Raw genomic sequence first — 24,893 nt, forward strand, 5'->3', positions numbered from 1 at the left:
AGTGGAAAACTCATAGAGAACTTTATAATGCATAGATCACACTGACAGATCCTGAATCTACTAGTCAATCTTAGTATCTCAAAAAGAGACAAGTTATTATACGTTCCTAGTAGTAAAAACAGTGCCAGCTAAGAACTATTCATGTCCCTTTCTCTCTTCATCGAACCCCCACCCCAGTGAAACTTTAATCATGTTTCTAGATCTTTTGGAAAATTCAGAAGCTCCATTGTAAATGGTACCATTGGGATGCAGTTGATTCTAGAACTTAAGAAAGGCTGCAGAACAAACGACAGGTTCTTTAACAAATAAATGGCAGAAAACGTACTGGTAGAGGTGGGAGTATATTAAACGATTAAAATGCTAAGCGAAGTAAGTCAGAGAGAGAAAGACAAATACTGCATGATTTCACTTATATATGGAATTGAAAAAAGTGAACTCATAGAAACAGTACAGATTGGTGGTTACCAGAGGCAGGGGATGACTGGGTGGGAGGGGGGAGGGGGTTGAAGATGGAGTATGGGTGAAGGTGGTCAAAGGGTAAAAACTTCCGGTTATAAGATAAATAAGTCCTGGAAATATAATATACAGCATGGTGACTACAGTCAACAACACTGTATGTTCGAAGGTTGCTAAGCGAGATCGTATAAGTTCTCATCACAATTAGCTTCACTTGCGGTGAGCATAGCATAACGTGTAGAGTAGAATCACTACCATTGTACGCCTGAAACAAATGTAACACTGTGCGTCAACTCTACTCAAAAAAATGTTTCTAAATAAATACTCCCACACACACCCCAAGTTCTCATCACAAGAAAAAAAATGTGTAACTATGTGAAGTGATTACTGTTAGCTAAACTTGTGATAATCATTTTTGTGTACAACCTTTATCCACAACCTTTCATGAGATAAAGAAATACTAGGGGCAGAATTAAGATGGTGGAGTAGTAGGGGGACCCTGAATTTGCCTCGTCCTTGGAACACAGCTAGATCAACGTCCAACTATTTTGAACAACTAGGAAAACAATCTGAGGATTACGAAAACAGTCTGCACAGTGGGAGGGAAAGAACCTGACAGATTCGAGGTGCAGAGCTGTGATTTGGGGGAGAGGAAAGCCGAGCAGCTACAAAGGGAGCGAGCCCCTTTCCTGGAGCAAAATCGGGGAACGGGAGAAAATGGGAGAGAGTGCAGGAGGTTGGGATGGCACAATGAGCCGCGGTGAGGAGATCCCGGGCGTTGCGCGGGGAGAGCTCACTGCCATTACGGAGCGCGTTTGCAAGAGCGTGCTGTGCGTTTGCAAGAGCGTGCTGTGCCTCTCCAAGGACAGAAGGCCGGGCGGGAGCCGTTGAGTCAGCAGGGACAGAGGTGTGTGCGCAGGGCGGAAAACCGCCTCACTTTTTGCTGTGAGCCCCAATAGGCCACACCTGTGAGTGTGCACAGAGCGGAGGCTTTTCTGAGGCAGAACTGAGGAGAAAGCAGGCAGGAGCAGATTGCAGATAACCTGGCTGCCAATTTTCGCTGTCTGCCACAAGAGATTCGAGCCTCTGTGACGACTTTTCTGGGCCAGAAGGGAGCAGGGGACTGAGCTGTGTGAAGACGGGTGATGATCTGGTGCCAGCTTTTCGAAGAGTGTTACAGTAAACTGTAGTCTCTGCGTGCACACTGTGCAACTGCTTTTGGGGGACGGGATGGTGCTGGGACGCCCCGAGCCTCTCCTCTGAGGGACGGGAATGGGCCCGCATCATCCCAGGCTTCTAAAACTTGGGAGTTTTGGATGCCAGTCACGAACCAGAGATAAAATACAAGAGATCTGTGGCTTTGGGTGTGCCGACGGCCTGGGGCACAGACAGGTTAAGGACAGGGAAGTGACAAAAGCCTGGCACACAGGAGACTGTTCACTTTTCTGGACCTTTTGAAAAATAGTGGCTGTGAGTTCCCCTCCTGGGGGACAAGAGGGCCGGGTGATGCCCTATTCTTACTCCTCCACCACCCCTCCCTCCCCTCACCCCAGAACAGTTGGACTTCAGAGAGAAACACAGCACCTCCAGTGGTCACTTGTGTCCCCTGGATTAAACCCCACGCCCCTGCCCCTGCCAGGGATATCTTTTACAATGGCAAGTCAGCTTGCAAGCCAGCCCAGCTCCCTCAGGAGACCAACACAGGCCCCTGCATCTACCAAGTCTGATTAAAGAATCCTCCAGAATATCAGCTAACCGTGGATATAGGACCAGCGTTGCTTTTTTATTTTTATTTTTTAAAGATTTTTATTTATTTATTTGACAGAGATAGAGACAGCCAGCGAGAAANTTTATTTATTTATTTGACAGTTTTTTTTTTTTTTTATATATACATATATATGTATATATATATATTTTTTTTCTTTTCTCATTCTCTTTTTACTTGTATTCAGGTTTATAATTTTTTATTCATTTGTCTCCTACTCTTATTTTTCAGATCAGGCTTCTTCTTTCTGCCCCCCCCCTTTTCTTCCTTCCCTACTCTTTTTCCTTCTTTTTTTTTTTTTTTTAAAGTCAGGCTTATAATTTTTTGTTCACAAAAAATTCACATTTTTATTACTTTTCCTTTTCTCATCTTGAATCAGATTTTTGTTTTTTTGTTTTTCTTTTTTCGTCTCCTTTTTCCTTTAAAGGCTTATCTTGACAAACAAATCAAAGCATACTTACGTAAAGGTCCAAACACTCTCCAGTACAAGCAAGGAGGAACTCTATAGAGGAAGGACCAGTGGGAAAGAGCAGCCAAAACACAATAGTGGAGCGTACAGCATATACCAGAAACACTTCCTGAAGTTTTTGTTGTTGTTGTTGTTATTGTTTTGTTGTTGTTTTTCTTTTTCTTTCATTGTTTCTTTTCTGGACAAAATGATGAGACAGAGAAATTCACCCCAAAAGAAAGGAGATAGTACTCAGTGCCAGGGACTTGATTAATAGATGCAAGTAAGATGCCAAATAGAATTTAAAACAATAATTATAAAGATACTAGCTAGCTTGAAAAAATCATAGAAGACACTAAAGGATCCTTACTGAAGAGATAAAAGAACTAAGATCTAGTCTGGCTGAAATTAAAAATGCTGTTAATGAGATGCAGTCCCAAATGGAGGCTTTAAAAATGAGGATGAACAAGGCAGAAGAGCGAGATAGTCATACAGAAGTCAACATGATGCAAAATAAAGAAGCTGAAAAGAGAGAGAAAGAAACCTACTGATCATGAAGGGAGACTTAGGGAACTCAGCAATTCCATAAAATGAAATAATATCCAGATGATAAGGGTCCCAGAATATGAGGGGAAAAGAGAGAGGCAGAAGATTTATTTGAACACGTTATAGCTGAGAATTTCCTAATCTGGGGAAGGAAACAGGCATTCAAGTACAGGAGGCACAGAGAACCCCCCTGAAAATGAATAGAAATAGGCAAACACCTCAACATATAATAGTGAAGCTTGCAAATTTCAAAGATAGAGAAAATTCTGCAGAAAATTCAGCCCAGGACAAGAGGTCCTTAACCTACAAGGATAGACAAAGACACATCAGGCTGGCAGCAGACCTGTCCACAGAGACATGGCAGGTCAGAAAGGACTGGCATGACATATTCAACATGCTAAATGGGAAAAATATGCAGCCAAGAATACTTTATCCAGCAAGGTTGTCATTCAGAATAGGAGAGAGAATTTCCAGGACAAACGAAAACTAAAGGAATTTGTGAACACTAAACAAACCCTGCAAGAAATATTAAAGGGGACTCTTTGAGATAGAAACAGAGACCAAAAGTAACAAAGACAATCTATAGGAACAGAGACTTTACAGGTGATACAATGGCACTAAATTCCTATCTTTCAATCATTACTCTGAATGTAAATGGACTGAAAGTTCCAATCAAAAGACACAGGGTATCAGAATGTAAAAAAACAAAAACAAAAACAAAAACAAAACACAAAACAAGACCCATCTAGAGGCTGCCTATTAGAGACTCACTTTAGACCCAAGGACGCCTCCACATTTCAAGTGAGGGGGTCAGAGAACAATTTATCATGCCAATGGACATCAAAAGAAAGCCGGAGTATCCACTCTTGTATCAGAAAAATTAGATTTTAAACCAAAGGCTGTAATAAGAGATGAAGAAGGACACTACATCATAATAAAAGAGTCTATCCAACAAGAAGATCTAACATTTGTAAATATTTATGCCCCTAACTTGGGAGCAGCCAAATATATAAACCAAATAACAACAAAATTAAGGAAAATCATTGATAATAATAGAATAATAGTAGGGGACTTTAACACCCCATTCACAGCAAGGGACAGATCTTCTAAGCAGAAGATCAACAAGAAAACAAGGACTTTGAATGACACACTGGGCCAGATGGACTTCACAAATATATTCAGAGCATTTCATTCTAACGCAGCAGAATACACATTCTTCTCTAGTGCACATGGAACATTCTCCAGAATAGATCACATACTGGGTGGATCACAAATCAGGTCTCAACAAATACAAAAAGACTGAGATTATACAATGAGTATTTTTAGACCACAATGCTTTAAAACTTTAAGTCAACCACGAGATAAAATTTGGAAGGAACACAAATACATGGAGGCTAAAGAACATCCTACTAAAGAATGAATGGGTCAACCAGGAAATTAAAGACTAATTTAAAAAATACATGGAATCAAATGAAAATGAAAACACTACAGTTCAGAACTTTTGAGATGCAGCAAAGGTGGTCCTAAGAGGAAAGTGTATAGCAATACAGGCCTTCCTCAAGAAACAAAAATCTCGAATTCACAACCTAACCTTACACCAAAAGGAGCTGGAAAAAGAATATCAAAGAAAGCCTAATTCCAGCAGGAAACAAGAAATAATAAAGATTAGAGCAGAAATCAATGATATAGAAATAAAAAAGAAATCCAGTAGAACAGACCAACAAAACCAGGAGCTGGTTCTTTGAAAGAATGAATAAGATCAATATACCCCTAGCCAGACTTACCAAAAAGAAAAGAGAAAGGACCCAAATAAATCAAATCATGAATGAAAGAAAACACAACCAACACCAAAGAAATACAAACAATTAGAATATTATGCCAACAAATGGGGCAATCTGGAATAAACGGATAAATTCTTAAAAACATATAGACAAGCAAAACTCAAACAGGAAGAAATAGAAAATTTGAACAGACCCATAGCCAGCAAGGAAATTAAAGCAGTAATAAAAAATCTCCCAACAAACAAAAGTCTAGCGCCAGATGGCTTCCCAGGGGATTTCTACCAAACATTTAAAGAAGAGTTAATACCTATTCTCAAACTGTTCCAAAAAAAACAGAAATGGAAGGAAAACTTCTGAATTGCTTCTATGAGGCCAGTATTACCTTGATTCCAAAACCAGACAAAGACCCAACAAAAAGAATTATAGACCAATATCCCTGATGAACATGGATGTAAAAATTCTCACCAAGATACTAGCTAATAGGATCCAACAGTACATTAAAATGATTATTCACCACAACCAAGTGGGATTTATTCCTGGGCTGCAAGGGTGGTTCAACATCTGCAAATCAATCAATGTGATACACTACATTAATAAAAGAGAGGACAAGGACCATATGATCCTCTCAATAGATGCAGAAAAAGCATTTGACAAAGTACAGCATCCTTTCTTGATAAAAACTCTCCACCATGTACGGACAGAGTGAACATACCTCAACATCATAAAAGCCATATATGAAAAGCCCACAGCGAGTATCACTCGTAAAGGGGAAAAACTGAAGAGAAAGTCAGGAACATGACAGGGATGTCCACTCTCACCACTGTTGTTCAACATAGTACTAGAAGTCCTAGCCTCAGCAATCAGAAAACAAAAAAAATAAATAAATAAAAGGCATCTGAATCATCAAAGAGGAAGTCACTCTCATTCTTCACAGATGACATGATACTCTATGTGGAAAACCCAAAATACTTCACCCCAAAATTGCTAGAACTCATACAAGATTTCAGCAGAGTGGCAGGATATAAAATCAATGCACAGAAATCAGTTGCATTTCTATACACTAACGGGACAGAAGAAAGAGAAATTAAGGAGTTGATCCCATTTACAGTTGCACCAAAAACCATAAGATACCTAGGAATAAACCTAACCAAAGAGGCAAAGGATTTGTACTCAGAAAACTATAGAACACTCATGAAACAAATTGAGGAAGACAAAAAGAAATGGAAAAACATTCCATGCTCGTGGATTGGAAGAACAAATATTGTTAAAAGGTCTATGATACCTACAGCAATCCATATATTCAATGCAATCCCTATCAAAATTCCATCAACTTTTTTCACAGAGCAGAAGCAATAATCCTAAAACTTGTATGGAACCAGAAAAGACCCCGAAGAGCCAAAGGAATGCTGAAAAAGAAAAGCAAAGCTGGGGGCATCACATTGCCTGATTTCAAACTATATTACAAAGCTGTGATCACCAAGACAGCATGGTACTGGCACAAAAACAGACACATAGATCAGTGGAACAGAAGAGAGAGCCCAGAAATGGACCCTCAACTCTATGGTCAACTAATCTTCTACAAAGCAGGAAAAAATATTCAATGGAAAAAAGACAGTCTCTTCAACAAATGGCTTTGGGAAAATTGGACAGCCACATGCAGAAGAATGAAGCTGGACCATTTCTGTACACTATACACAAAAATAGACTCAAAATGGATGATAGACCTAAACGTGAGACAGGAACCCATCAAAATCCTTGAGAACACAGGCAACTCTTTCACCCCAGCCACAGCAACTTCCTGCTAGACGTGTCTCCAAAAGCAAGAGAATCAAAGGCTAAAATGAACTATTGGGACTTTGTCAAGATAAAACGCTTTTGCACAGCAAAGTAAAGTCAACGAAACTAAAAGGCAACCTACAGAATGGCAGAAGATATTTACAAATGTCTTATCAGATAAAGGGCTAGTATTCAAAATCTATAAAGAACTCATCAAGCCGAACACCCAAAGAACAAATAATCCAGTCAAGAAATGGGCAAAGAAGACATGCAAATGACCAGCAGACACATGGAAAAATGTTCAATATTACCCGGCATCAGGGAAACCCAAATCAAAACTACAATGAGATAGCACCTCATCCTGGTCAGATGGCTAAAATGAACAACTCAGGAAACAACAGATGTTGGCGAGAATATGGAGAAAGTGGAACCCTCTTGCACTGTTAAAGGAAATGCAAACTGGTGCAGCCATTCTGGAAAACAGTATGGAGTTTCCTTAAAAAGTTAAAAATAGAACTACCCTACAACCCAGCATTGCACCACTAGGTATTTATCCAAAGGATACAAACGTAGTGATCCAAGGGGGCACCTGCACCCGAATGTATTTTATAGCAGCAATGTCCTCAAGAGCCAAACTATGCAAAGAGCCCAGATGTTTATTGACAGATGAATGGATAAAGATGATGTGGTATACACACACACACACACACGGAATATTACTCAGCCATCCAGAAGAATGAAATCTTGTCATTTGCAATGATGTGGATGGAACTAGCAGGTATTAAGCTGAGCGAAATAAGTCAGTCAGAGAAAGACAAATACCATATGATTTCAGTCATATGTGGAATTTAAGAAACAAAACAGATGAACATAGGGGAAGGAAAGGAAAAGTAAAATAAGATGAAAATAGAGAGGGAGACAAACCATTGGAGATGCTGAACTCTAGGGAAGAAAGGGTTGCTGGATGGAAAGTGGGTGGGGGGAAGGGGTAACTGGGTGATGGGCATTAAGGAAGGCACTTGATGCCACGAGCACTAGGTGTTACATGCAACTGATGAATCAGTAAATTTTACCCCAGTAACTAATAATACGGTACATATGAACTAAATTGAATGTAAATAAAGAATTTTGAAAAAATACTATGCAGAATTTAAAAAGCAGTATAAACCATCGCTGTATCCTCTCAAAGAAAATCAGTACAAAGCATAAAAGAGATTAAAGGAAATTCAACTTCGAAGAAGCAGGAAAGGAAAAAAAAGCAAAAAAGTATGTAGATACAAGCACAAAAGAAACTGGTAGACATAAATACAGGAGAACTGTAATGACAAACAGTAAACATATCAGAAATGATAATAAATGTGAACACAGTAGACTACAGAGATGATCAGATTGGATTAAAAAACAAAATTCAGCTATATGATATGTATAAGAGAAGGACCTGAAACAGAGACACATGAAGACTGAAAGAGAAGACAAAAAATACACCTAAAGACTGTCAAAGCAAAATGTATTTAGCCTTCAAAATTAAGCTAGCAATTCCTTAACTACTTCCATTTTTAGAGGGAGACTCTTATTTCTCATATTTTTTTCCTAAGAGAAGAGCTTACATAATTTTTCTCCTGAAAATTGGATTACCAATGTACTAAAATGTGTTAATTCTAACAGATATTGCCAAATTACTTTTACACTAATTAATCAACACCTGAGAATGCCCTGTTCCTCTTAGCAAGCACTATTATTTTTTACCAATCTCTTTGATAAAAGGAAACGATTTTGTTTTAATTTTGCTTTTCTTCAACTATAAATGTGGTGAGCGTTTATTTCCTTTTGATTCACTATATATATTTCTGTCTTTGTGAATTTATCTGCTCATATCTTTTGTCCATATTTCTATCAGGTTGTCTTTTTCTTATTAACTCTGCAATTTATGTTGCAAATTATTTTTCTTCTCACTGCCTTAGGCAAAAACGTCCAAAACAATGTTGAATAATTGTGGCATTAGACATTCCTGTCTACTAAATGGAATTAGCTCAAATATTTCTAATTGTAAAAAACAGCAGGAAACATTAGGTTAAAAAGTCTTTATCATATTTATAGTTTTATTTCATTCCTATTTTACCTTGAGTAAAAGGTAATGGCTGTCCCACTATCAAATATTCTTTTTCTTCATCTTAACTATTGCATTAAGTTCTACAGTGTTAAAATGTTTATCATTAAAATATATAGATATTTTCAAATAAAGGAAGAGAAACTATGTATTTACCATTTACAAAATTAATTTTAAAAATTTAACTGGCTCCTAAACAGGCAACATAATTTAAAAATGAGCTTACTAGTAACTTACTTTAAAATAAGTATTTAATTAAATAAATCAAAAAAGATAAAGCAACTTATCTCTGTATTTATTTTTTTATAAAATGCATTTTCAGAAATGTTTCAATAGAAACTGGTGCTACAAAAATAAATATAAAACAAATATACATGTTTACATATGTTACTTACAACATAAATACACATTATTTACATGGTCAAAACCTCAAAAACTCCAGCATATTTTTTCCATGATTCTCAACATGTCTGAGAAGTAGGGAACACAATAAAAAAAGCATAAATATACCACACACCGCTTATATTTTTGCTTTTAAAAGGCTGTCAATACAAATATATGAACACAAAGTCTGGGGGTATATGTTCTAAGAGCAAAGTCCAGTGTACTATTTTAATCTACGACCAGTACATTTTAGAAGTTTCATTCTGCTTGGTTCTCACACTAGAATACATCCATTATGGTACAGATTAAAATTGTCTTTTATAGAAAGGCTTTCTGAGGAAGTTATATTAAATAAAAAAAGTCACTTTACTTGAAAGCCAACAAAGTTATTTATTAGACTTATGTATCTAAAAGGAGCTTTAATTATTCAAAACTAGGAGCTGGATTAGAAAACATCAAAAGGATGGATGAAAGACACTGTAATTTCTGTTTGATGTAATCTGGTAATTTTTCATTTTCTCCATACCTAAGTGAAGCAAAAGAAAAAAAAAAAAGACAAAAACATAACTTAATTAATTGGTTTGTATGAGAGTACCAAAAGGCATATTCTATTTTTCAGTAATTCTTCAATGAAAGAGGAACCTCAGAAAAATTACACAAAATTATTTAAGTAGATACCTAAAACAAGTTAAGCATATCCAGTTTGTTTCCTTTTAAAATAGGCCACTTTCTAAATGTATTTAAATAATAAAAAGAAAATAAGGTCAAAAACTTAAGCTGACTTGAAAATTGGATTCTTCATTAAACTTGGCCCTAATCTAAAAAACATACCTTATTAAATCATTTATTTTAACATATAGAGAAAACAAAATTATATAGCAAAGGGCTAAATTTCAACCATTATTTTAAGAACTTACCTAGTTGTTTGACCATTTGGTGATATATAACTGATAGAAGACACTCCTGCCTGCACGACCAACTGGGACCCATCATTGAATTGAACCCACACAGCTCCACTAGTTAACTAGAAAAATAAGTGTGCAAGATTACTATACAGTACACAATTTAAAGTTCTTAAAAGGTACTCATGTTTAACAGGTTTTTCACATAGTTAAAAAAAAAACAATGCTCGGAGCTCTTGGGTGGCTCACTCAGTTAAGCATCTGACTCTTGATTTCAGCTCGGATCATCATCTCAGGATCCTAGGATCAAGCCCCATGTAGGGCTCCCCACAAGCAGGGAATCTGCTTGCCTCCCTCTGCCCCCCAACTGCTCGTGCTCGCACGCACGCACTCTCTTAAATAAAGTAAATCTAATGGGGCGCCTGGGTGGCTCAGCCGTTAAGCGTCTGCCTTCGGCTCAGAGCGTGATCCCAGCATTCTGGGATCGAGCCCCGCATCAGGCTTCTCCGCTGGGAGCCTGCTTCTTCCTCTCCCATTCCCCCTGCTTGTGTTCCCTCTCTTGCTGGCTGTCTCTCTCTCTCTCTCAAATGAATAAATAAAATCTAATAAATAAATAAATAAAAATTAAAAAAAAAACACCCTCTCAGAAAACTACAAATATGGGGCTTTGATGGTAGTAGCACTGAGAATATTCACATCTTTTCAGATTATTCCTTTAATAGCTACAGCATTAAAATATTAAAATTATTCTAAATGAATCTTGTTTCCCATTCATTTCTACTACGATGTCTGAGTAGTTTTGGGTCCTCCTCCCGACTCCAATAGCATTTCTAATGAAGAAGAGATTTAGGAAATAACAAAAGTAACACTTTCTTAAATTAGGATTTCCCTCTATTCTTTGTTCTTGGGACACAGAATTTCTCTTCTGCCTGAGAACATTACACCTTAGCCTTTGCAATTATTCCTTTAGTCACTGGTATTTGATATAGTCACTAATATACAATGTAGCATTCCAGACAGCTGAGAGAAGACATGGATACTGAAATCAAACAGACCTGGGTTTACAACCAGACTCTGCCAACTACTGAGTAGGACTCTACAAGTCAATCAACAATTATAAGCCATAATTTTACTATCTATGAAAGGAGGTAACACCAACTTTACTAGGTTTTATTTTGGAGAATAACAAAACAAAATATATGAAAAACATGGTACCACATAGCAGGTACTCAACAAATGCTGAATTCCCTTCATTTCTTTCCTACCTCCATAAACATAGGAAGATGGCATTTTTCTTCACAGGCAAGTAAAAATTACATGTACCATGCTCAAGTCTCCAATCTTCAAGCTTTCAGATAAATTATACATATAGGCTCACACCTACATATAATTCTGTAAGTTTGAAACTCCATGTGGATTTAATTTTTAAATGCAAAAATCCTTTTCTGCCAAATGAAAGTTACTCTAGTAATAGATTACAAATAGTTTGTAAAACTTAAATGTCATGAACATCATTCTCAATTCCCAACAAGTAGCCATTATCATGACATGTCTACTGGTTTTTTTAAAGATTTTATTCATTTATTTGAGAGAGAGAGAGAAGAGTGTGTGCACACGCACGGGGAAGGGCAAGAGTAGGAGGAGGGGCAGGGGGAAAGGCAGACTCCGTACTGAGTGTGGAGCCCACAGCAGGACTTGATCCCAGGACCCTGAGATCACGACCTAAGCCAAAGGCAGACACTTAACTGACTAAGCCACCCAGGCACCCCTCTGTTTTTCTTAATTTATTTTTTAAATTGAAGTATAGCTGACATACAATGTTATGTTAGTTTCAGGTATACAACATAGTGATTCAACAATTCTATACAGTACTCAATGCTCCCCATCTGTCACAACATTATTACAGTATTATTGACTATATTCCCCATGCTGTACTTTTCATTTCTGTGACTTATTTGTTTTACAACTGGAAGTGTACCTTAGTCCCCTTCACCTAGTTTGCCAATCCTCCTCGCCTCTGTATTTATGAGCTTCTTTCTGTTTTCTGTTTTGTTTTTTCCTTCCACATGTAAGTGAAATCATGTATTTGTTTTTTTCTTTCTGACTTATTTCAGTTGGCATAATACTCTCTAGTGCCATCCATGTTGTCACAAATGGCAAGATTTTTTGATGGCTGAGTGATATTCCATCGTCTATATACACATACTTTTTTTTAAATGTAAGTTATGTATGTATATTTATTAATTAATTAATTTTAAATAGGCTCCATGCCCAACATGGGGCTTGAACTCACAGGTCTGAGATCGAGTCGCATGCTCTAGGGACTAAGGAAGCCAAGTGCCCCTACACATACATCTTCTTTATCCATCTATCAGTGGACATTTGCATTTAAAACACTTTTTATTTTTGATTTTATTTATATTTCATCCGCTTTTTATTTCAATTTTTATGTTTTATAAAAATACATAATGAGTACAACAGTATTTGCACAGAATTTATAAATAGGTAATGATGTATGTTGGCTGCAACATGTTAACAATTTTTTCATTATGGGGTGCAGGATGAAAAACAATCTGAAGAATGCTGGCCAAATGCTCAGGGACTGATTTATTCTGAAAAAAGCCTCACACTCTCACGCTTTTGTTTCAGTAAGTGCTTCTCCTCTCACGTTGAAAACACTTGTTTTTAAAACTTTAAAAACAAATGACAAAAACAAATCACTTACACCTTGCCAATCTATTAACAATACCTAGAGTTCTCCAAGTGTATACAAATAAAAAATGTCTAAAATTTTAATATAACCAATGTAAAAAAAGGTGTAAAAACTTTCTTGTAAAGAGAAATCTTTAAAATAATTTTTTTGATAACTGTCTAATTACTATGAAAACTAAAGAAATTCATACTAAGAAAATTCACTTTACTATAAAAACTTCTCACCTGTGTAGCCCAACCAACATTTTTCACAAAAACAGATTTCAAAAGTTGTGCTGATTTAGGAAGACAATCTTTTAGACTAGAAGAGAGGTTTGTTCCAGAAACTGCAGCCGTAAAGCCACGTCCTTCATTTGTAACCATCTACAAACAGTAAAAGACAAGAAGATACTATTCCTTAGCATTTTTATAAGCCAACTTCAACAAAACTGAAAAATGACTCGATTTTCATTAGCTTAAAATAATTTTTTAATAACAAAGTTAAAAAATTAAAATATAACCACATAATAAACTTCAGATTTAAAGTATTAACAAAAAAACCGCAAATATATAACCACATTATGGAAAATTAGAGAAATACAGAATAGAAGAAAAATCACACAGTTGCTGTTTCCATTTAGGTAGATTTCGTCTTTTTTTCCCCCAAGGCATAATTTTTCATAACTGCAATTATAGTATTTATGTACGTGTGTGAGTATATACACACAGATCTATTTCTTTAATGTTGCATTTTTCTATATTGCTATGTAGTAGTTATAGGCATGACAGTTCATGGAATAAAAATTTAGTAAGTTTATGTAACCAATGACCTATCATGGATACTAAGGCAGTCAAAGATATTCTTACTAGTAAAAATAAAATGATACATATAATAATATATTTAGCTTTTTCCCAGAGGGGTCAGGTTAGGCCTCACAGGGCTAATATTTAAATTGAGACCTGAAGGACGAGAAAGAATTACCATTAAGAGGTTGGAAAAAAGTTCCAGGTTAAGTGAAGAGCATGCGAAAAGGTCCTGAAAGTTTGACTTACTTGAAGAACTGAAAGAACGCACAGACAGTAGAGGGTAAAGTAGGTGGGGGAGAAGTAGACAGGTGATAGTAAGGCCATAGTAAGGAATTCAAATTTTATTGAGGGGCATGAGGCAATCACTGAAGAGTTTAAAGTATAGAAGTGACATATATTTACTTACAGAAGGATTAAGTATTGGTGCCGGTTTTGGAGAAGCAGCACTATTTATCATTTTATTCAAAGATGCTCTATCACTCATCAGGTAGTGTGGATCCACAGAAGTAGGAGGTGATAAGGCGTTAGGTGAACTAGTATTACCAGGTTTTCTGAAGCAGAAAGAAATGTCCAAATATATTCCCTTAAAGCTTTCAAATTACAGAAAACTAAGAAGTGTCCATAATGTAAACACCAAACTATTTTTTTTAACATTTCTGATACATTTTAGCCATATTTTTAAAATTTTCAAACATTTACCTTCCTACAATTACTGGGAAAAAGGGGGCACTTCCACTTTTCTTCTCCTCTTCTGAAATTATGGATTCCAGGGCTAAGCAAATACGATGGCCCTATTTCAAAAGAACAGAGCTTTCTGTCATTATTTCACCTGTCATTTGGAATCACTATTAATTGGTATGAAAAACCTACCACGACTAGGTACATACCTCATTTGCATGGTCCATATACATTTTTATTTCCCCTTTCAAGCTATTAATTTCACTTTCACATTTTAAGGTATAAGATTTCCCAGTCTTCTCAACCACCTGAATTAAATCTTCGGTTTTGTGTATCTTTGCTCCTTAAAGAATAAGAAGAAAACTATTCTTTTATCATTTCTCTAAATATTCCTGTGTTTATACTCATTATCATACTTGTACATAAATATCAAGGTATAGTCACTCGCTGACCATTAATGAGGCTCTGTATGTATTCAATAAATAAAAGCCATCCATTTTTTTTCTGCATATATCTGCCTTAGGTCTGATACTTCTATGGTACTTAAAAAAAATCACTGATCTCAAACAAAAACATAATTGAAGGATAGCTATAATTATATGTGTACCGTGTGAGTGTATGTGCTAGGTGTCCCTTAAAGAGAGTTTTACGGATTAAAAAGTAAATCATCTTCATAGAATAGATTTAGAAAATAATATTCTCTAGTTCAACCCTAACTTTTTACCACATTTGTAATTCTTATCATTTGGTATATGTCCATTTGAGTTTCTAGTAAGAAATAGGGTATTTATTTCAGGTGATTCTGTACTATCAACCTGAATATTGTTAAATCTGAGCTACATAGAGTGAGAGGTCTAATATACATATTGGAGAATAAGCTGTTTACATGGAAGTATATATAAATAAATTTGGTTAACATATTTAACATACAGGACACTGTGCTGTGTAATTAATTTGTATGAATATATAGCTTATAAGCTTGTGGTGCTGAATTTAAAAAAAAAAAACTACTAAATTATAAACTAAAGGGAAAAAAATTACCATTTTTAAATGGTACTTACCATCATAAAACCAAACCTCAAAATCAGCATCAGGGGAATTCTCCATCAAAATACATTTAGCATATCTTGTAAAATAAGTTATTTTGGGTGATTTAGATCTTACAAGCTGTACAAATCTGGAAGCATATTGATATTTTCGCCAGTACTTCTCTAGGGAAGAAAAGAAAAAAATTACCTAGTAGTAGGAAAGAAAGTGTTGATTTGACATATAAATTCCGCAAGTTTAATACTGATCTCTACTCTTCCTCAAAAATTCAATTTGATAGGTTAGAAACCTTATTACCAAAATAAAGATATTTTAGTCATGCAAGTCTATTATCTTAATGAAAACTAAAGACAGTATAATACAATTCCCAAGAAGTATATAACAAAATCTCATGAGTAGTACCATGACTATTTAAAAATCTTTCTTCAAATCACTGACTCCTTATTATAAGTAATGATTCCAGAAAAGTTTTAATAACTTAAACGAAAAAATTTCTACCTGAGATATCAGAATCAGACTATCAGGAAAAGATGTAGGTTTGTTTTTTTTTTTTAAAGATTTTATTTATTTATTCGACAGAGATAGAGACAGCCAGCAAGAGAGGGAACACAAGCAGGGGGAGTGGGAGAGGAAGAAGCAGGCTATGTCATAGCAGAGGAGCCTGATGTGGGGCTCAATCCCATAACGCTGGGATCATGCCCTGAGCCGAAGGCAGACGTTTAACCACTGTGCCACCCAGGCACCCCAAGATGTAGTTTTTTTTAATGTTAGTAAAGCACAGAGTTTTGTGGTCCTAATATTCAAAAGTCAGTTTTTACAATTCCCTGTAACTACAGTCACTTACAGTATTTAATCTTGCCTATCTGCTTTCATCTCTAATAGGGTTAGATTAGATAAGTTTTCTTGTTTGATTCTTAAAGTCACTTCAGTGAAGTTTTACTATTCAATATTTAATCCCCCACCCATAATATCCAGAAGCTGAACAAGGAGTCAAATTTGGTTAGCCATAATTATAGATGATCATTTATGGAGCATAATGGTTTCAAAAGTCAAAAATTAGATACTTGGTGTTGAATTTTAAACAAAATTCTAGACAAATTAGTAACTAAACAAGTGTACATATTGTATTTGTGTGATATATGACTAATATTCCATAGTTTTTACTTCAATACGTGATAACACAGAATATGACTAATCACTGGATTAGTAAGGTACACCACATCTCACCATATATAAAGTATGAGAAGATGAGCTACAGCCTGGCTGAAGCAAGACATTTACAATCTATGATATCCACACATATGGAATTTACATATATATAAATCCATTATCTAAATTTATTCCCTGGTAAATTTACATACCTGGTAAATTGTCAAAGCTGTACCTACTGATGTTGTCAGTAGGGGGTGGTGGTCTATCAGCAAGAGGAAAACCTCTTCCATCGTTAGGATAGAAAACAGTGATCTGCCAAAAAGTGTTTTAAGAATTCTAATTATATGCCATTAAGTTAGAGTGCTATATTTTGTTAATAAAATTATAAAAAGAGCTCACATGTAAAATTAAATATTATTTTATTGAAAATACTAAACATTCTCTAGAAGAAATTATTTTGCTTTTCAAACTTAAGCTTAAAGTTTAGATTTTGCTACAAGTTATAATTATTTTTAAAACACTAATTAAATACATGTAGTATGCTATTTTAGTTTTTGACTTTCAGAGATATCATCACATTAAGAAAACCAATTTTTAACTATTTTAACGATATCCTTGTAGAATGAATTGGAATGCCAAATGCTTAATGATGATTTAAAGTTGCAAAATAAAGTAAAGCCATGTTACCATCTTTCCGTCACTAGATATTTGAAGAACTTCTTTCACATATTCTTGAGATGCATGCTCCTTTAGAAGTTCCACACATACCTCCTCGGAATCAAGTATGCTAACCTAAAAAACAAGAAACTAACTTTAGTAACAATTCTTTTGTTTACTATAATAGCTGACACATGTAATACTTAAAAGTACTTAACCATAGCAGAAACAAAAATTCAAGTCAAAATCAAATGGCTGCTTCTCTGCAGCAGTCTATACCAGAGGTGTATCTGAGCACAATTGTGAAACATAAGGAGTAAAGGTAAGAAGGCATAATTAAGTGTGAAATGATAACCAGTGAGCAGAATGAAAGCAGAAGGTGGGGGTGGAGAATAAGGACTTTGAAAAGACAATAGCAAGCCAAACAAAGGTAAGACTGGGTGAAATAGAAAACAAGGTACAAATAGGAGGAAGATGAAATTAAAAGATAAAAATCGCTATTCCCAATTCATACATCAGTTTAAACTCTAAACTTGATTTTGTATATACTCCTTTTCTTTAAATAGTTCCAGATGTTAAAAAAAATTGGATTTTTAGTTTATCTTTTTGATTTGAGACTAGATTAAATACAGAAACAAGACAAAAGCAAAAAGCAGTTTTGTTAATTTAGTAACTGGGATTATGAATAAAATAATATTTAACACAGTATTTAGCTGCTGTTATTTTTAACTGTTTCTCATTATCAATAATTTAAAATTCAAAACTTATCAGTATCAATTCACCATTCTGAAAGTAGCCAGAAGAAAACACGAACTATTTTTCCATAAACTCCCAGTCTCTTTTCTTTTAGAGTTTATCATGTAAATATCAAAATTACAGGAACCAAAAGAAACATATTCGATATAAGAAACCACATACTCAAGGAAAATATCACATAGTAATTTAGAAAAATAATAGACATACCACAGCCTTTTTGGTTTTCTGTCTAATCGGTTTTAACCTGTAAGCAGTCAAAGGAGATGTAATGCCTCGTAATGTACGTTTCTGATAACCCAATGGTGGCTCCATATCCCTAGTCTTGCTTTGTTCAGAAAGAGGATCTGAGCCAAAAATAGATTCTTGTTGAATTATCTCAGGTTTACTTTGAAATGCAGTCATGTATTTCATGGTATTCAGCTGTTTTGCAGAATGCCCATTATCAGAACCATCAGGGCTCTTTTTGGCTCGCATATCAGTCCAAGCATTTCTTGATGTGTCCTGCAAATCTGGATGGCCTTGGAAATCTCCGTTTGGGTTAATGCTGTTGTATTCAGTATTTTCTCTTAAATGAGCTGCAATATACACAGAATGAAGCAATTTAGTGAAAAATGAAAAAAAAAGTCTACATAACACAATGTCATGCTAGTATAATTTTGTTTTGAGGTACAAAAAAACCTAGTTAAAAAAAATGCTTAAAATATTTCTAACAAATAAGCAGTTTTAAGACATGACATAATACAAGAATGACTTTAAAGATTTTATTTGAGAGAGAGACAGAGCATGAGCATAAATAGATGGGAGGAGGCAAAGAAAGAGGGAGAAGCAGACTCCCCACTGAGCAGGGAGCCCAACATGGGGCTCGTTCCCAGGATCCTGGGATCATGACCTGAGCAGAAGGCAGATGTTTAACCGAATGAGCCACTCAGGCACCCCAAGAATGACTTTAAAAAACATTTTAATCCAGATTGCAAAGACATACTTTTATACTCCTAAAACTAAGAAAGAAAAGGTATTAATATGAAATTTGTTTTTCAATCAAGGCAAAATCTAGGGTCACTTACTAATTCTAAAACAAGTAACTGCCAGTGCTCCAACAAGTACAGATTTGAGGAGTTCCCAGGTAATCATTCTACATAATATGTAAATTTATTCTCTTTAAAAGCTGAGGACTGTCTGACCATCTTTACTTATAGAATATGCAACTAAAAGCAAAAACAATATATATGAAAGTTTTAGTATTATTATTAATATTTAATATTACAAGTGTATTTGCACCACATTTTTTTAGAGTTCTTGTTGAATTTTACCCATTTGTATTTTTTATGGTTTTAGTGTTCACATGGGAACATTATTTTTTTAAAGCCCCTAAAATGATTAGACTATATAGATCTCTATAAGCCAATTTTTCAAATGCTAAACTCTAAAAATATATATTGTATTTTTTTCTCTAAATGACTTGTTAGTATACTTTCCTTCCTCCTATTCCCATTATGATAGAAATATTTTGTATGAAATAATACACTTTAAAATTGCAGCAGCACTACTAGATTATAAACAGGCTTATTTCTCCATCTCAAATATATATCCACATTACCAAATAAAAGAATCTATAAACACAACAGAAGGTTAAATGCAAGATTAAGTACATGGCAATTTTATAGTTTAAAAACCATAAACTTGATTTATCATCACCCACAAGTACACATAACAAGATTAATTCCCTTTTGGGCTCTAGAAAATAATATATTTTTTAAAAAGAAAAAAAGAACAGACGCTTGAGGTAACATAACAACTCTGCTTAAATTATAGTCATATTCTGTACCCCTTGTCTGAAGTAATATAATACTTAGTAAGAAATGATCTCCTCCTCCCCATATGTTTTCTTTTTTATTCTCTCTTTTTTTCCATGGTTATTTCCAACCCACCTTCTGTGAGTCGGTCATGCTCATTAATAAGAAATGTTGAACTTTCAAACTCTGAATCTAAAATAATGACTGGGATGACAGCTGTTTAAAAATGTTAAGGTTTGGGGCGCCTAGCTGGCTCAGTCAGTAGAGTATGTAAATTTTTGTTTGTTTTTTAAGAGATTTTATTTATTTGAGAGAGAGAAAGAGCATAAGCAGGGGGAGGTGGAGGGGCAGAGGGAGAGAGAGAGGTAGGCTCTCTGAGCAGGGACCCGACGTGGGCCAGATCCTGGGACTCCGGGATCATGACCTGAGCCAAAGGCAGACGCTTAACCGACAGCCATCCAGGCACCCCAGGTATGTAACTCTTGATCTCAAGTTTGTGAGTTCAAGCCCACGTTGGGCCTAGAGCTTGCTTAAAAACAAAACAAAACAAAAAAACCCATTCAGGTTTTAGTAGCTGTGTACTTTAGTGTATGTAAGGTCCCATTGGTAAACCATGATGTCCACATCAGCTTCTACTTAAAAATAAGTTCAACCATCTTTTTATTTTATAGGCACTGATAGTAGGTGCTTCTTACAGACAGGCTGCAAGAACAGAGAGATAAAGAGTAAGTCTATGAGCCAGACTGCTTGTGTTGGAATCCCAGCTTCTCTGCTTATAGACAGTGTAGCTTGGCAAATTAAGCTCGGTGCAATACATTCCTCATGTGTAAGATAGGGCTAATGATATTATCTTCATATTTTTTAAAGATTTTATTTATTTATTTGAGAGAGAGAACAAGCAGTGGAGAGGGGCAGAGGAGAGAGAGAGAGAAGCAGACTCCCTGCTGAGCAGGAAGCCCGACATGGAGCTCCATCCCAATACCCGGAGATCATGCATGACCTGAGCCGCAGGCAGATGCTTAACCAACTGAGCAACCCAGGCACCCCATCTTCGTATTTTTTTGTGAGAATTTAGTAAGTTAAAATTTGTAAGCATTAAGGACAGTAGCTGATACAGCAAATACTCAAAATGAGTGAAGTTATAATTATTGTAATATGGTTTATTAAAAATGTTTTTTTGTTTTCTAAAAATGTATTATTTTCTTAAGAAAATCCAAACAGAAAACTCACCCTTTATTTGCAGATTTCCAAACCACTGTTGTACCATTTCAGTCTGTGATGTCTGGTCTGGAAATGGAAAAGGAGTTTTTCCTGGACAAAGACGATTGGAGCTAAACAGAAAAAAAAAATTCTGATGAACTAATAAAAAATTATTACGTAATAACTTATGAAGATAAAAATATTTTAAAAGGTAGTTAGTTATCTTGTGATCTGAATACCTAAAAATTTTAGAGTAACTCTAGAAACCAATATTTGCATAATTAAATTGTCTCTAAGAAGCTAAACTTCCAGACCAAAATGCCCATGGTACTGTGACAATGTTTCTATATGGCTACTGCCTTCTTGTAATTTAAGCATAACAATCAAAGATCAGAAAAAGGAAAAAATAAACACTACAGTCATTAAAAAATTAGCCTTCATGTGAGAAGCAGTCAACAATATGATTACTCATCACTGGCTCATCTTGTGTGTGTGTGTGAGAGAGAGAGAGAGAAAGAGAGAGGGATAGAGAAAGAGAGAGAACAATTACTATCAGAGTACTTTAGGGTTCAGATACGTTTAATATGACACTTTGCACTGGAGACCTGCTTCCTATAAAATAAAAAATGAAACAAAACTCTCAAGTATTAAACACATTAATGAGCACATATACTCATTATGAAAGTTTTTTAACTACAATTAAAAATCATCATTCTGATTCTCTTTCTAATAAGAAATAGCAATCATAGCTAAAAAGTACCCCAGGAAGGTCTGACAACATTAGAAAAAATTAACCCTCCTTAGTTAGATGCAGCTTCATATTTGTGCTAATGTAACATTTATAGAAAAAGAAAATGCTTTTGATAGAATTCTTCTTACCGTGGTTGATCATTATCAGGTCTTTCAAAAGATCCAGAACTATTGGATGTCTTTTCTTTAAAGAAATGAAAAATATTGACATTGCTGTTTGTAGGTGAGTATCTTTCTTCACTTTCATCTACTCCTGATCTTTTGGATTTTGAAAGCATTTCTGCTGAGTGACATCGTTCCATTGTATGTGTTTTTGGTCGAGACTGACTATTAGAAGTGCCAGATCTATCAGAGGAATGGGCTCTACGTAGGTATCGAGAATGTGGCCTTTCTTCTGTATCCTGGGTCACTCTTCCCCTTCCACTATTACTGGTTTCTTGTTCTTGATTTCCCCACTGAGTATAAAGACTGCTTCCATCTCCTGAAGAAAAATCACTTGAATTTTTATTCTTTGGAAATATAGTCACTTTATTTGGGAGTGGCTGACCAATCAAAAGTCTTCTTCTGTCAAAGAAACTACCACTTACACTGGTACTAGAAGAAGCCGTAATTGCAGTAGAAATTGTGGCATGTCCACTGTCAATTGAATCTTCTACAGTTCCTAAATCTTTACTTCTTGTTGTAGAATTTCGGGACATAAAAGGATGGTCTAATACTGAAGACAGACTTAAACGATCTGCTGGATTTCTACGAAGTAACTGGTGAATAAGGTCCTTGGCCTCTCTTGTCAAAAAAGTTGGCATTTCATAATCTGCCAGTACTACTTTATTTAATGTGTTCTTGACTGTGTCAGTGTCAAAAGGTGGTCTCCCGATAAGCAATGTATAAAACATACAGCCCAAGGACCAAACATCAGATTCAAGTCCATGTGCACTTCGAGTTGCAATTTCTGGTGAAATGTAATTAGGAGTTCCACATAATGTATAGTGCTTCTCATGTGGCATTTTCAATTGAGTTGCCAGTCCAAAATCGGCAATCTTGATGTTCATATTACGGGTAAGTAAGAGGTTAGAAAGTGTGAGGTCCCGGTGTAATATACCATGAGAATGGAGATACAACATTCCTGTGACGATCTGGTGCATAAAGTGTCGAGCTGTTGGAATGCAAAAAATAAAATTTACAATTTAGAAAATCTGACAGATTCAGTATTTAGAATCTTAGAATTCAGTTTTTAGAAACCCAAGTACGTGTGCCACAGTATTACATTAGAACACCAGCTTGCAGCTTAGTTTTTACCAACCAAAATACTATTATGATAATTTCATAATATTCTTTAAGTCCCTTTAAGACAACTGGGCACTCCTAATCTTTGTCCTTTCTAACTGATGAGTTTTCTATATAGTTAAAGCTTAATTATGTTAGCACTTTGGGAGAGACTAGAGTAACTGGAGTCCCCAGAAGTCCATAGCAATTAAGAAAAAATACTTATAATTGCACAATTTGTAAATACATTCTAATTGTAAAAAAGAAAAAAAGCTAGTTCCTCTGATGTCCTCCCAAACCCTCACCAAAAATAACCACTATTAATAGTGTATATATATTGTTTTATACTTTTGTGCTTATGTACATTTAAGTCTACAGAAATACAATGTAATACATGCTTTAAAATATAAAGAAGGTATAAAAAATACAGTTTCATTACTTTTTCCCCCACTTCACAGTATTTTTTGAAATATTTCCATGACGGTACACATATATATTTTTTCTTTTTAAAGATATATCTATTTATTTTAGAGGTGCCTAGGTGGCACAGTCATTAAGCCTCTGACTCTTCATTTTGGCTCAAGTCATGATCTCAGGGTCAGGAGATGGAGCCCCAGGTTGGGCTCTGTGCTCAGCAGGGAGTCTGCTTAAGATTCTCTCTCCCTCTGCCTCTCCCCCTCCCTGTCTCTCTAAAATAAATAAATCTTTAAGAAAAGATGTACTAATCCTTAAAAAAAAAAAAAGATTTATTTTAAAGAAAGACAGAGAGACAGAGAGAGCACAAGCAGGAGGGGCAGAAAGAATCTCAGACAGACTCCTTGCTGAGGATGGAGCCTGGTGTGGGGGCTTAATCTTACGACCCTGAGATCACAACCTGAGCTGAAACCACAAGTTGGAGGCTTAACTGAGTGCGTCATCCAGGTCCCCCATAAATGTTTATTTAATTGTTATTGATGAATATGTGGTCATTTCTGATATTTCAAGATTACAAAAATGTAGGAATAAACATTTTGTACCCACTTGTTTTCTTATGCATACGTATGGGGTGGTTCTCTATGTTAAATTCAAGAAGTAGAATCACTGGGTTGAAGGATAAAATTTAGTATTTTCATACTTGCCAAATATACTTGCTGTATATTCATGCACATCCTTGTTAACATTGGGTGGTCTCAATCCACTGAGTAAAAAAAAATGGTACTCTGCTATTTTAGTTGGCACTCTTACGATTACTATAGAGTTGGAGCATCTTTTCATTTATTTTTTGGCCATTTGTGCTTTTATTTCTGTGAAGTCTCCTTATATGCCCTACCCATTTTTCTACTGGATTACCCTTTTTTTAAGGCATCCCTTATATTTTTTAGTATTAATTTAATGTTAATTTAATATTAATTTGCCAGTCATATATTTTACAAATATTAACTTCCTTTCTTTGTATTTTAAATTTGACTTAATCTTTTGTCATACATGTTCTTAATTTTAATTAAGTCAAATTGATAATACTTTTCCTTTATAGCTTTTGTAGATTTTCTTATTTAAGAAGGCTTACTATTATACAGTATTACAAAAAATGAATAGTCATCATTAATATGTGTACAGACATTTTTCAACTTGTATTACTACCTTTTGAGTCAAAGAATATGAAGATTTGCATAACTCAATACATATGACCAACTTGTTTTTCAAATGGATTATACAGACTTAAATGTATAAAAAGTCTAACAGCGACCACACTTGTTAGCTTACCTGCAATCTCGGTTACTAGGGGAAGATAACCAGAAAACAATCATTTGTGTGATGACTCATGGACCTTATTTGATACTGATCTGAACTGTAAAAAGTTACTTATAAGAAACTACGGAAGTTGAGGGGCGCCTGGGTGGCACAGTGGTTGGGCTTCTGCCTTCGGCTCAGGGCGTGATCCCGGTTGTGGGATC

At 35.3% G+C, this 24,893-nt stretch overlaps 1 protein-coding gene across 1 annotated transcript in view; it reads right to left on the bottom strand.

Moving 5' to 3' along the window:
- Nucleotides 1-9,163: 9,163 nt before the first annotated feature.
- Nucleotides 9,164-24,893, bottom strand: part of PLK4 (polo like kinase 4) — an 18,662-nt gene continuing 2,932 nt past the window's right edge. The window contains exons 5-16 of the mRNA XM_002922192.4: nucleotides 21,826-22,849; nucleotides 20,977-21,077; nucleotides 18,161-18,528; nucleotides 17,228-17,332; nucleotides 16,750-16,852; nucleotides 15,403-15,552; nucleotides 14,551-14,684; nucleotides 14,363-14,454; nucleotides 14,070-14,214; nucleotides 13,103-13,240; nucleotides 10,181-10,287; nucleotides 9,164-9,789 (exon numbers count right to left, since the gene is read on the bottom strand). Coding sequence (XP_002922238.2) covers nucleotides 9,687-9,789; nucleotides 10,181-10,287; nucleotides 13,103-13,240; nucleotides 14,070-14,214; nucleotides 14,363-14,454; nucleotides 14,551-14,684; nucleotides 15,403-15,552; nucleotides 16,750-16,852; nucleotides 17,228-17,332; nucleotides 18,161-18,528; nucleotides 20,977-21,077; nucleotides 21,826-22,849 — 2,570 coding nt within the window. The 3' untranslated portion in view covers nucleotides 9,164-9,686. The remainder of the gene's footprint in view (nucleotides 9,790-10,180; nucleotides 10,288-13,102; nucleotides 13,241-14,069; nucleotides 14,215-14,362; nucleotides 14,455-14,550; nucleotides 14,685-15,402; nucleotides 15,553-16,749; nucleotides 16,853-17,227; nucleotides 17,333-18,160; nucleotides 18,529-20,976; nucleotides 21,078-21,825; nucleotides 22,850-24,893) is intronic.

The sequence above is a fragment of the Ailuropoda melanoleuca genome, chromosome 5 (genome assembly GCF_002007445.2).
Source record: "Ailuropoda melanoleuca isolate Jingjing chromosome 5, ASM200744v2, whole genome shotgun sequence".
NCBI classification, from domain to species: domain Eukaryota; kingdom Metazoa; phylum Chordata; class Mammalia; order Carnivora; family Ursidae; genus Ailuropoda; species Ailuropoda melanoleuca.